A 13,865-nucleotide genomic window follows, 5' to 3' on the forward strand; every position below is an offset into this window, starting at 1 on the left:
GTGTTTTGCGCGGCACTGAATGTACAGTGCACGTTCAGAAAATTGACTAAGGAGATTGTACGCTCGCTGTCACAGAAGGTACCTGTAAACAGACTTTTTAAACAATTTTTTGACCTTGTACGAGAGTGTACGGTATAGCTGAGAGTCCGCGTATCACTTGGGGTGTTGCGATATTTTCTGAGCGCAACGGCAACACGAATTCAACGGAGCAAGCTAACAATTTGCGCCGGGGGGATTTTAATTTCCGAGAATTCACACTCCATTTTCACCGTCTTCGGGAATCACGAAGACTCCCCGGGCTCAACGGAGTGCTTTTCACAGTCGATGCCCGGGATCATACTGACAGTGTTCCAAGTAGTTCGCTGCATTAGCCGCGGAGAGCTGCAATTGGAATGCGATGCAGCCCCGATGGACCTCCGGGAATACGAAGACGATGGAAAACAATGATTCAAGCCGATACTGCGGAGAGTAGAGGACGGAAATGGTGAAACAATGAGTTCGGGTATGGAAGTACGCACCGGTGTGCAGGGAAGTCACGTACTTTATAAAACGTTGCGCAGCAACCGAGATATCGGTGGTAGTGACGGACACGAACTGCGAAGAAAACGCCGGAAGAACGGGAGAGCAGAGAAGAGGGGAGGGAGAGAGAGAGAGAGAGAGAGAAAGAGAGAGAACGAAGATAAAAACGATCGTATTTGCTAGGGGGGGGGGTAGAGGAGGGTAGCGCTCTAACGGAACATATGGTTTCCGTGGCAATATGGTGGGAAGAGAGGTACTTTTACTCGATAAATGCCACGAAAATGAGCTTTTTTCAGATATGCCCACCCACGGCTCTTTCGATCTTCAATCTATCCTCGCTCTTTTGTCTCGGCTCGCGCAAACCACGTGATTTTTCGGTTCCACCCCTCGCCCCTCCCCTCGGGAACGTGGTAACAAACGACCTCTTCAATGAGGTCTCACATTTTCGGGTTTTACGCTCTCGGATACTTTTTAGCTCTTCATTCTTCTTCCCAGTCTCCTTTCGCGTCTTTTCGTCGGAATCATTTATATTTATTCCCCGTTCCGAACGATTCTCTTTCAACAACTAAAATTACAAGTGTAGTTGCACTTGCACATGAGCCTCTCAATTGACAAGTGAATTAAGACCACCATCTTAATATCGCACCATCGAAACTTTGTACAGTAATTTATCTATACATGTCGCCAAGGCCTCGATGATAAACGTCGCGGAATTATCCCCACTACCGCGAAGCTCGGGAGTCCTTGGACCGCGAGAAGTGTAAACACAACACGGAAATATGTATTAGCATTGCATAAAATTTATTGTCGATTTTTATTAGTTTCTTATGAAATATCTAACGTTTTAACTTAACGATTACCTATGTGGAACTTACCAATACTACACTAAAATTAAAGACTTCGACGAAAGAGATTCATCGACGTATCCATCGCGGAGTGTCCGGATACTTTTGACCGGTATTGTATATCGAGAATTCACTGTAATAACCCTACCAAAAATTCGGAACAAGTTGTAGCTTTATTGTAAGAAAATAAATTGAAAATGTAGTATCTATGACAGTACAATTTGAAATAAAAATCCAAAACATTGGATTTAAGCTACCGCTCCAGAAATAAGTTGAGTTGATGAATAAAATAAGCTATCTATTTCAATAGCAAACGATTTTTCGAATTTTGGACTTATTCCACTTGTCAACTATGGGGCGCGTAAGAAACGTTCCAGTCCAATGAGAATAAAGAAAATTGTATAAACAAATGGAAGTTTGCAAATTGACAGTTTCGCGCTATCGTATGTTTACACTCCTCGGCGTCCGAGGCCTCTCGAGCTTCGCGGCCCCTCGCGGGGAATAACCAGCGGTAGTGGGGATAATTCCGCGACGTTTATCGTCCAGGTCTCGCCGACATATATAGAGAAACTACTATATACCGAACCAAATATATGTTTCGCGAATCAATAACAAGAGGCTACGCTTGGTTTTACACGATCCATTAATGCGCGAAGGAAGAACAAATTACCCGGCATCTCGCGCACCGATAAAATTCACGAGCGGCGGGCCAGCCGCATGGTTCCGAAGTATCGTCTAGGATCCGATCGTAATTTCTCGCGGACCGAGTGGTTTTTATTCTGGCCATCACGTTCCTCGTTCGCCCCGTCCGCATCGGCCACGTTTCTTTCGTTCCCGCGGATAATATCTCAGCTCGCGCGCAGCAGCGGAGCGGCGAGTTTAAATTTTCACGAGCGGCCGGCGCGATTAACCGCGCGAAACACGGCCGACTCGGCTCTGTGACCGCGGTTCAGCACTCCCGATGAAAATATTAACCCGAAGACACCTCCTCGCCCTCGGGCGACGAAGACTGTCTTCTCATTCCCCGGCGTTCGCCCAGCGACGGAATACTTCATCCGGCGCGTGTCCCGCCCGTAGAAGCGACGCGCTCGCATTTAGCACAGAATATATTCCGCGCACGATTCCACATAAATTCCCCAGGTTCCGGCCGCGGTTGTACATAAAACCTTCCGCCTTTATATACGACGTTATTTTTCTGTTATACGAGTGTATACCGCGGCTGACATGTTACTCTGTTTACGAGCCGCCGCGCCGCGCCGCGCCATTGCCGTTGCCGTTGCCGTTGACGTTGCCATCGCGCTATTCCCAAACACAACGCAAATACAGCCTCTATAGAATTTGCCAACGGACGGACTTACGCGTTCGCGCGAAACACCATCGTCCCTCTTCCCCTACCCTCGCAACAGTCGACTACAACCCCCTCTGAATTATGCAATATCTCTCGCATAATGTATAAATCGGGTTTCCCCGAGGCTCGCCGGGGTTCCCTATACATCGACAATGCTTGACGGACGTTTTATTAGACGCGGTCGTTAAATATTTGTCGGCAAATTCCGGGAATAGGGAAGGACGGCCACTTCCGGCGGTATCTTGTGTATTCACCTTGCCCGCCCGTTGACATTCTTCCGCACATTTTATGAACGGTACAGTCCAAATAATTTCGGCTTTAATCTAATATTGGACCGCAAGTTTCTTCGGGTCTCTTCCGTGATTCGGTCTAGACACGGTGAAAACTCTGGGCAGGCTTGACTCGGTAAGCTACACCGTGAAAAATGATTGTCGGTTGAAGGGTGCTTACGACTGTTTTTATCGTGACTTTACTGTGTATTTATGAGAAGCGTACTCGACGTTGTTAGCTGATGGAACGTCCGGCCGCGGAAATTCGCGAGGTCGGTCGGAAATCATTTTTATCTGTTCGCGGCTCTATTTGTGTCGCGATAACGAAATTATTTATTGCATATTCCGCTGTGCTTTAGCTAGCCACTGTGCGGAAGAATTATTATTACGAATATTTAATTACCGTGTGTTGAGCAGCAGTACAGTGATTTCTCTATATATGTCGCCGAGACCTGGATGATAAACGTCGCGGAATTATCCCCACTACCGCGGGGTATTCCCACTACATTAAACATGCGGTAATTTATAAAAATAATTAGTGCTTGCTACCCCCACACTTTTAGCAATATTTTAAAAATAATATACACCCAAAGAAATAAATTTGGTGAACAATTTCTCATGTATGCGTCCTTGGAATCTTAATAATTTTAATTGAAAAATATTAGAATCCGTCATTTTGGGTCCCGTAAACCTAGTGTTAAACATGCGAGATTTTTCTATGGGGAAGGACCGCCCTGTGACAAGCTCCCGGTCTCCTTACGGTTTACGCTCGCGGGAACCCTACGGATATGTTACGTAAACCATAACGGATGTATCGATAGGCAGTGAATTGTCCTCCCGTTGTGTTTGCTCGCAACGACTCCATCGCTCTTCTGACTTTCCTCGAGCAGGACGCAGGAGGAAAAATCGAAAGAGGCGATAGAGGAGGCGTGCCCCTCAATCTACGAGGTGACACACAGTTTTGGGAATGATGGAGCTCCACTACGGGACAACCCTAATCGATAAACGTAAATTCATACATAATTCTTTTGGACACTTCTTTTCAAATTATACAACGCCTCCAGCTGTCTCTTTTCTATATCAAAACAAGAAGAAGAAGATTTCTAAATACTTCTCAAGCAATTTTCATATTTAGACCCTCACTGCCTCGCACCATCCCTGCAAAAGTGACATAACTCAAAAAGCACAATTTTTATGTTATCACTATATAAATGTAGTAGAGACGCTCCTCAACCAATTATGAAAATTTCGTTCATTCGTCTTCATAATTTGATCAACACAGGGCAGTTGTGTCGCTGTTTTTGAATTATGTGGTACTCTGCTGTATCCTACAAATGCGCGTTGGTGTTAGGTATGTTGTGACTGGGCTGGTTTCGCAGGATTAAAAAATGCACATGAATTTGTTTTATTAGCATCACTGTTCTCGCTCATAAACTTGAATAACAAAATACTGACCGATTATTTATGTTCACAATTTTCCACCTCTCTTGAAAAACATACGTTTACGAGTAGCGTAACATTTGCAGAGACTGCGATATGAAACAAAAACGTATAGAATTCTTTTGTACGGTGAGAGCTCGTAAATCAAATTTATCCTTCTGTAAATAAAGTTGCGAAGACTTCGGACAAAGTAGAATTAAATAAAATTGTTCCACGTGCATCGACGGTTCGGATAAATTAAAAATCGGAGGTATTAAATGCTGCTCCACTTCGTTTATTCTTTGTTCGTATTTATATGAAATAAATGTAGCAATCAGAATTATGGAATTCTGGAATTCCACTGTGAATTCTGAAATTTTACCATTTACTTTACCGTGTTCTTTATTGTTTAACGAATTTTCTGGTTGGCTTCTTTTCGAGGGTAATCGAAGATTTGTCGAGTATGTACAGACTTCAACTGGAACGACTGGAATCGAAGTGACCCGATTTATGATCCGCTTACGGCGGCGAAGCAGATTGGACTTCTGATTCGTGCAACTGTCTCGAAATTCTACTGCTACAATTAATCATTAATAACAATTTGTACATCCTTCCCAAACTGCTTTATTATTTCTTCCTATTTTCTTACAATTTTGCACTACCCTTTATCGATCATCATTGATTATATTAAACTTTCGGAGATGAACAATTTTCACAGAAATTTTACATGATGTGCCCACTAAACGCGAAGCAACGTTACAAGGACAACCTAGCAACATAATTCTAGTTCCGATTGTAAAAAGATGTTCATTGAATATAGGTACCTGTCAAGTTCGAAGAAAATCAACAACAAGCTTGAAAAAGCACCTTCTAAATTTTCCATCTAGACACAAACAAAAATCTCTTTGCGACCAATAGCAATTAAAAAAAAAATTATTTACGTGTTATCTAGTAAATTAATCCTAAAATCTCTCTAAAAAGAAAACGAAATACGAGCAGTTCTATTTTAAAGAAGTTATCCATTTTTAAAGAGTGTACGAGTACTTTCTTCACCATAATTGACAAATGGTCCCTTTTATTTACCCCTGACGGCAGACCGTCGGTTTCATATTCCGATCGGAGATATATCCGCAGCCTTATCGATGTGAAAGGTAAAAGAAAAAAAAAATTAAAATCATCTCGCGAGCTTTTCGACCAGACCATGTTTCTTTTAATCGCTCCGCGCAACCGGAGGTCCTGGGTTCTTCGTTCGCTCGTCCTGCGGACCGAAGGTGTGCTTACACCGGCGCGGCGGCGGGCCGAGAGATCGATCGTGCCTTTCGAGTTACGTCGCCCCGGTATCCGTGTACTCTATTTTTCGCTTTGTTTGCTTTCCGCGCGTCGCTTCCTTCGTGTCGAGCGTATAGAAGCGGTTGGCGAGCGCGCGAAGGGCGCAGAGAACACCGATGGGTGCGGGGAGGGGGGATGCTTGAAAGGAACGTAGCGAGAGGAGAGCGAGAGGGGTGGCACCGGGCATGAGTACGAACAAGAAACGCCGCTCGGATGCTGTTCTCGTCGCCGTGGCGTGGGCAAAGGGGGAAAAGCGACTCGTGCCGCATCTCGATCGAGAGGCCAATTATTTTCGAGTGGAAAAACGCGATAGAAACCGCCGAAGAGATTTGACAGTACCGCCGACCGAGCGATGCGTCGGGAGTGCCAACGGGCTGGACGAACGGAAGCGGGAAACGCGTCTTTTATTGGCCGATTGTTTCCGTATGACTGGAACGAACGATATATCCCGAGGACTCGGGAACCGTACGTGTCTGTCGCGCGGCCCGCGATAAAGCTGCCGGGCTCCTCGGGCCGAGATGAATACATATGAAAACAACAGAGTACAAAAGGGACCACGCCAGATTCGAAACTACCGCTCAGAGCATCAATCATCGGGGAGTATCGTGATCGGAGGATCTAGAGCGAATCCTGCCAGGCGGAGACTGTGTGGAATCGAATCCGGATCGGGACGCGAGAATAAGAAATTAAATGAATAATTACTCTAATCTATTTTAGTCCAGTTTTCGAAGAGTTTTGGATTCACAATTAGACTTTGATCAAACACCTTGTTAAGCATTATGAGTGGACTACGGATCATTATGCAAACTTTTTTGATAGATTAGAAGATTTATTGTGGGTCAAAGTAAAAAATGTTATTCGTTTTCATTAGTACGCACATTTTCTTGCACTTTAGAAATTCGCACACGCCATAAACGCATAAACACAGTCGAAGAACGAGCAAATGGTAGATAATTATATTTACAAAGCAGGCACGAATTTTTTTACGTTCTGTTAAATTAAATAAAAGTGTTTCTGTATGAATGCTCTACGTTTTCGAGCTCCCTGATTGATTCCTCGTATTAACAATAAACTGAAGCTTTCCAAAAAAAAAAGTGCAGTGAAATAGTCGAAATTAGGAAAAGCCGCTAAAGCAAACATTTCCCGTGACACGTGTGTCCTGCGCACGAAATTCTACCAAATCCTCTCGCATTTTAAGCAGAATTCTAAATAAAACATATCGCTGGCAGCGAACGCGAAAATCCGCGGCATCTGCTTACAAAATAAATATTTTTAAATTCTCCGTACGCGATCGCGCATTTTCCGATGAAAAATGGAAATATTGTCTAGAGGAATTAAAATCTTGACAGTGGTCCACGGGCCCGCGGGTGTTATCGGTCAACAACGCGGGAGCTCCATTCTCCGTGATATCGCGGACGTCATTCCCACCTTTTCACCGAGCATGGTATCAATTTCCAGTTTTTTAATCATCGCAGCTTCATATCGCGCAGACGGAGCTTAATCTGTCTCGCGGCGCGCGGCGCATACAGCGCGAACGACACCGGGGGACGCGTTAATAAGATTAGGATTAAGAGCGGATGGTGTCAAAGCGAGATTGGTGCACGTGGGGACGGCGAATATTACCGCTGTCAACTTGTCTTCTCTTGATTATTTAGAAAGAGGCGGCCGAACGGGAGATAGTTAATCCCGGACGACGACGGAGCGCGATACGGCGTAAATGGAGTGGCGAGGGCATATTCAAAGTGGATGAATTTTGTTAACTCCGACGGACACGCTTAATGCAAGAATTGCCCCTCCGGTAACCAACGTCTGGATGGTCTAACTCAGCACCTTGATATTTCTTTGAATAGAGATCTGTGTCGTGCGATAGTGCTCGTATAAAAGCAACGGGCCAGGAAGAGAGGAAATCCTTCTATCTTTCCACCCTGCACCCCCTCCCCCAACCCCCATTCGACACGATTGCCGACCGTACTTAGCCTACTAGCATTTTTCTACCTCTCGCCCGATTTTTTCCGTGGTCGTGCGAGATCCCCCGATCTCATTAATCATGGCGTCAATTACGCCGGCGCGTGTCCTGTGTGTCAATGAACAGTGGCCGAATCTTGTACACTTTGGCAATACTAATCTGGAAACCCTTATTCGTCTAAGTAAACATTTTCCGAGTCAGCTGTAAGAAAGGGAAGTTGAATACAATAAGTTGAACTTAAATAAGTCAGAAATAGCGTGGCGATATACAGTTATATCTCCATATTTGTCACCGATACCTGGATGATAAATGTCACGGAATTATCCCCACTACCGCGGGGTATTCGAAAGTCAAATTGTCACAAATGTTTCCAGCACAACACGTTTCTACACCCTCATTTATACTTTTTAAAATATTGTACATATACTGGATCATAGTTGATACCGAAATTGTTGCAAACAGCTAAAACAAACTGTGTTTCCGGTGGAGAAAATAAAATCGACACAGAAAAAATCTATTAGCGATTTTCAATGATCGTTTGGACTTGCATTATCCTTGTTAACAGGAAGTAGCAAATAACATATGGAAACTTAATATTCCACCGAGATTTATATTTATATCCCTCTCTGATTAAAAATGTTAATATGTCATGAAAAATCGCAGTTTATGAGAGAGATATGGTGTACAATATAACTTTCAAAAGCAAGGAAATACCGTAAGTACAATTTATGAAAATAATCTAAACAGCTCCAGCATTTTTACACGTCTCCACAATGTTTATGCATCCGTTAGTCGTGTATCCAGTAAACCGTTACTCGTGTACAATAATCCAAATATTGCCACATTTTTTAAATATTTTTCATATTTTTCATTCACGTAATGTTTCATCAAAATCAGTGCTCTTTTTATTGGAAAACACAATACCACCCTACTCGTCCTGCATTGGTCGTTCCGCTTCACGGTACACATGTGTTCATGAATGACGAAAGTATTAATTGTACATTCCTTGCAGTGGCGGCTCGTATGCAGGCATTGCAACACTGCAGCGTCCACCAAAGGGAAATATGAAAAACTCAAATATTCTACATTTTGATGATTTTAGCAAAGAGTTACCATTGCACGAAATTAAAGAAAAGTGCACAATTTATCCGAGAAAAATTAGAAACAGAACAATAATTTCTTACTTCAGAAAAGAGATTCATAATTTTATTAATTGCATTGCTAAATGGTATTAACCCTTTGCACTCGGCGCTAATTTAATTCTAAAACTAAATTTTTCTTCCGTCTTTGAATGTTTTCATTTTATTCATACGAAACTGATCCGATTTCCACCTATAATACTTGAATGGTTACGAATCTATTAAATACAAATTTTGTAACGTAACAAATATTTTGTAATATTTTTTGCGATTTGGTAAAGGGTTGCAAAATGTAGCGAGACAATGAAAATTGTAAAAATTTGAATGACAATTCCAATGACTTTTCCAGATTGAAAGGAGTGAAATCATATTTAAGAAACTACGTGAAAGATTAACAGGTCTATTTCAATTGAGAAAAGTATAATATGGAAAATTTCAGATTCGTATGAAAAAGTAATTGAAAAATTTTGTCAGGACCAGCAGAGAAGACTTTATCTTGAAATAAAAATCATTTCTTTCTGAAACAGATTGTTTCCTGTGTATCTGCGGGAGTTTCTTTTCCTTTCCCGTCTCATGAAAATCTATCAGCTGAGTGATATTCTGTGTTGCTTTTCTACGACACGAGAGAGCTCTCGGTCTCCGTTAAGACTCCGTGTATCGAGTCGTATACACCTTTGTAATTCAGAGAGTTTTACCTCTGATCGGTGATCACTTCTTGCTCCACGAGCATCTCTTTCTCCGAGGGTTTCTTTTATGATGACTCAGTCGTCAGTGAACGCGTCCTATCTTCTGCGCAAGATGACTTGAAACCCATCGATACCGGTGAACGACGAACTCGGATACTGGGAGAACTAGTTTCCAGAGATCTGAGCATTCCGGGTCGTTTAACTCTGAAATTGCGCTGTTTATTGTGCGTCGGAAAAATACGATGGGGAGTAGGTCACTCCGACAAAGTAGATAATACCGTCGAAAACACGAAACCACGCGGAAAAAAAGGATAATTAAAAACATCATAGAAAGTCATTAAACGGAAAACGAATCTTCGTGAAATTTCGTGCTTTTTTGTTGGTCAATTCCGCAACACCCGAATCAAATAAAATTTTATCTCTTCCACGAGCGATTTCAGCGAATCGGCAATAAAAATTGAAATAATATTCAATCGTATAAAATTGTTTGTTCTACAACTTTTTGAACAACTTTGCTTCATACAGCCTATGCTGTAAAAAATTGCTGGTAGGATACTTTTAAGAATTAATCAAACCCTTCGATTTTATGAAAGTTATGATTTTGTGATCGTAATTCACTTATGTTTTCAAGTGGAAAAATCCAGTGGAAAAATTAGTTTTCTTTCTAGAAATTATTCACAAATTTTCGTAAAGTATTGACAAAATTTTTACTGCTGTTTTCATATTTGTAATATATTCAGAGTATTTGGACCTCTCTCGCTAATAATACCATTACGAAGAAAACAAGTTTTCGAAGAACGTTGCATTCATTTTCTGCAGCAGCTTCATTAATGTATCCGCAGATCCGAAAGGCCAACAATGCGGACAAAAGCGTAGAAACAGTTTCGCGCGCACGTGAATGATTAACCAGATAAAGCACTCCCGTTGACAAAAGGGCACCCATTGAACGGTAATTAATATCGGCCTGTTTAATTAATTACAACTGGCCAGCTTAATTACTGGCACGGTTAGTATTTTTCGTTCGGTCCGGTCGGTTTCTGGATACCGTTCCGTAATTACCACCGGCATTGCCGCGGTAATACTAGCTCTGTATTCCTGTTTTTGCCCTCATCGCCTAGACAAAAGTAGAAACTCGCGCAGCATTCGAGTAACAGCGGCGAGACCGCATTTAAGGATGCAAATTTCCAGTTTTTAGCATAAACTCGGGAAACTCATCCACATTTTGCAACACAATCTCATTACGCCGAAGTCTGTCTCACATTCCTCAGCCACTCCTAGAAAATTAAATTACGCCGACACATTGGTCCAGTACCGTTCAATCCCTTGGACGCTGACAAAAATTTCATCATTCTACAATCCCATTTATTAGTACATCATTTCGGAGCAAATTAATTGGAAAACTCAAAATTTCGGCAGGCCGTGCTTTTAATGTCTTTAGAAATTGTTTTTAGAAATTTCCGTAAATTACACACTCCTTCCAGGCTTACGATTTCGCTATTAATATTTATTACACCTCTTATTTAGAGGAATTTTTTCAGAATCAATTTTCCGAATTAATTTTATATTATTAACCCTCGGAGTCCTCCGAGTCTAGGCCTATACCACTTCTGAGCCACGCCGATATTTCACTACAGTTTTCCTTCGATATAAGGCGACGGCTCAGGACCGGCTTTCGTCGTATTTCGGATGAAGAAGTAGAAGAGGGATTTTCTTATTTCGAAATAAGAAGCTTAAAAGCCTGAGGGCTATATCACATCAGCTTCGTAGCCCCTCACGGGATATACTCCGGGGTAGTGGGGAAATTCCGCGACGTTTATCGTCCAGGCCTTGGCGACATATACAGAGAAATCACTGTATGCGACTGTTCCCCGCGGATCCAACGGCGCGTAGACATTTCGAATCGTTTAATTAAGGTTTATCGGCACGTGGCCCGTAATAGGCTACGCCACGATCGCGCCATTAAAGTCTGGCATTCATGGCCGACTCTTCCAGGTCTGTTTGGCAGTGTCGATGCGAGACGCGGAAACGGGTCGGACGGCCGTGGGACGCGGGCTGAATGCGGATTTTATGCGGAAAAGTTTAAACGGAACGGACTTAATGGGGCCGCCTTGTGTAAGCCGGAAACCGGAAGAACATTTGAGCGGGCATTATGAACCGGGCACGGATCGTCCGCGGGACGAAAATTGCCGGCGACTCGTTACCGGCTTTTTTTTTTATTCGTCTTTCAATTTGTAGAGGACTCGACGGTCTACTCAGAGCGCGAGAGGGTTATCTGAATTTAATTATAAAATAATAATTCGGCCCGGAAGCATTTTATACGAGCATTATAATTCCGGGAGAGTGTAAGTAAGCAGCGTTCGACGAAACGCACAATGCCGTTCACAATCGAAATCCGATTTCCAGCATGAACGCGCTAGAAAAGAACTATGCGTATCGTACAAGCGATTTTCGGAATGCTACTCGATTTATAGGGGTCGTGGCATTATCTAAAAATTAGCAAGCCGTATTTTCGATTATTTTGTACATTTTTAGGATTTTGTAGCTTACCAAAATTTTATAAACAGAACGAAGAACAAAATAATACCAATACCGACGTTTAGTTTGATCAGAGATTTTCCTCTTAATTACAACAAGTTGTTTTAAATAACAAAACACGGACACACGAAACGCAGACAAGCTTTGACCGTAAATGATGAAACTCTCCTGCGAGTCATAATTATTTACGGACAATCGAAGGATCGAAATGCAGGCGAAGGCTTTCGAATTGAACGTTCTATAATAAATTTGCGTTTACTCCGGTATTAATATATTTAAATTTCCGCGAAACGAAGTGGAAATTACTCGCCGAGAGGAAATCGTGACGATTGTAAATGCAACAAGAACCCGTCCGAATCGGATGCATGCAAATGGAACAGTAAATGTGCGATTGAAAATTGATTAAATCGTCGAATTTTGCGAGGCACGTCAGTCGGACCGCGCGCGACTTCGATAATAAGTAACCGCCGTTGCCCGGGCGAGCGGATGAATGGAGTGAAATAATTAAGTCGCTGCGTTAATTTTACGACCGGAGGAAATCGCATAAAATCCAGACCCAATCAAAACTTGTCCCGCCGTAAAGGCAATTCTGGGACGCGGACATCGGGACGCCGATCGATAACGTTTCTACGGGGAAATGATGTTTCGCATAAATTTTGCATTCGGAACGGATGTCAAGTTGTCGAACCCCGAGCGGACAAGCGTGTCGTTTTTGAGCATGAATTGCTCAACGAACGTACGTATAAATATGGAGCCTTGTACGGATTTGAATCGCGAAAACGATGACGTTAACAGACAATTTCCGTAGTCCATCGCTTGATATAACCATTAGCTTCCGTTTCAATCGTCTCCACATATAGATCTCATTAATTATAACGAGAGCTTGCAGGTGACGGTGGAATGAATCAGTGGTCGATAATGAAGTACTATGTAATTTTGTTAACACCGTGGAATTTCAAGTTGTCAAAATTTCAAGCGAAGAAGGGCAACTTTTCACCCCATTTCATAACAAAGAGGATATTTGGAAAACGATTTCAAGGGTGTGAAAGTGAAGCGTTTACTGTATAAAATGAGCACAGATAGAATATTTTAAGATTTTTTTACACGGAGATACGCGAGCTCAAAGATCGACAGTTTTTCGGTAGTGATGCGGATTTCCTTTAGTTTTCTGGTACAGCGTGTCCCAGTTGGTACCACCGAGAATAGGGTGATTCTACGTGAAAAAACAAATCGAAAATGACGAATAAAATTTCTTCGTTCGAGGCTTTGTTCCCGAGAAAATCGAGTTTAAAGATTCGTCGGGTTCACGTGCTACAGTATATGCAGGAAGTAGAATTGGTCGGTCATGATCAGACGCGTCAGACCATTCCTGTCGAATAGCATGCGTATTCGCTGAATATTCAAAGTCGATTTTCTCTAGCGCAAAGCTTGAAATGAAAAATTTTTATTCTTCATTTTTGATTCGTTTCTTCATGTACCCCTCCTCGGTTGTACCACCGAAGCTGGGACAACCTATATAAATACGTGAAGTGTATTACTATTTTGTCTAGCACTGTATAAGATAACTTACGACGAAACTGAATAGATAAAATTTAAAACAGAATTAAAAGAATTTAAGAGATATCATTAACTACAATTTACTAAAATTATTAAAAAAAGAGTGACAATTTCATTTCGCTTTTGTTCCTTAAAATTGACACAGACCATTTTGCAGTTGACCATTGCTGTCAAACCATTCATAAGACCGTGTATTAATATTCAACAGCAAAAGGTTCAGCCAAAGTGCATATTGCGTTCTAAACTGGAATGC

At 42.2% G+C, this 13,865-nt stretch overlaps 2 protein-coding genes across 3 annotated transcripts in view; both read right to left on the reverse strand.

Moving 5' to 3' along the window:
- Nucleotides 1-13,865, reverse strand: part of LOC143353351 (agrin) — a 602,368-nt gene that overhangs the window by 261,979 nt on the left and 326,524 nt on the right. The window lies entirely within an intron of this gene.
- LOC143353887 (uncharacterized) lies at nt 22-2,639 on the reverse strand. Of its 2 annotated transcripts, XM_076787491.1 has the most exons (4): nt 2,035-2,639; nt 542-594; nt 270-459; nt 22-82 (listed from the first exon to the last, which is right to left on the reverse strand). In XM_076787491.1, exons 1-3 carry the CDS (start codon nt 2,176-2,178, stop codon nt 282-284), a joined length of 375 nt encoding a protein of 124 aa, XP_076643606.1. In that variant the 5' UTR covers nt 2,179-2,639; the 3' UTR covers nt 22-82; nt 270-281. The 2 variants fall into 2 exon arrangements, with proteins under 2 accessions (XP_076643606.1, XP_076643605.1); XM_076787490.1 differs by lacking the exon at nt 22-82 and having other exon boundaries at nt 182-459.

The sequence above is a fragment of the Halictus rubicundus genome, chromosome 4 (genome assembly GCF_050948215.1).
Source record: "Halictus rubicundus isolate RS-2024b chromosome 4, iyHalRubi1_principal, whole genome shotgun sequence".
In the NCBI taxonomy this organism is placed as follows: Eukaryota; Metazoa; Arthropoda; class Insecta; order Hymenoptera; family Halictidae; genus Halictus; species Halictus rubicundus.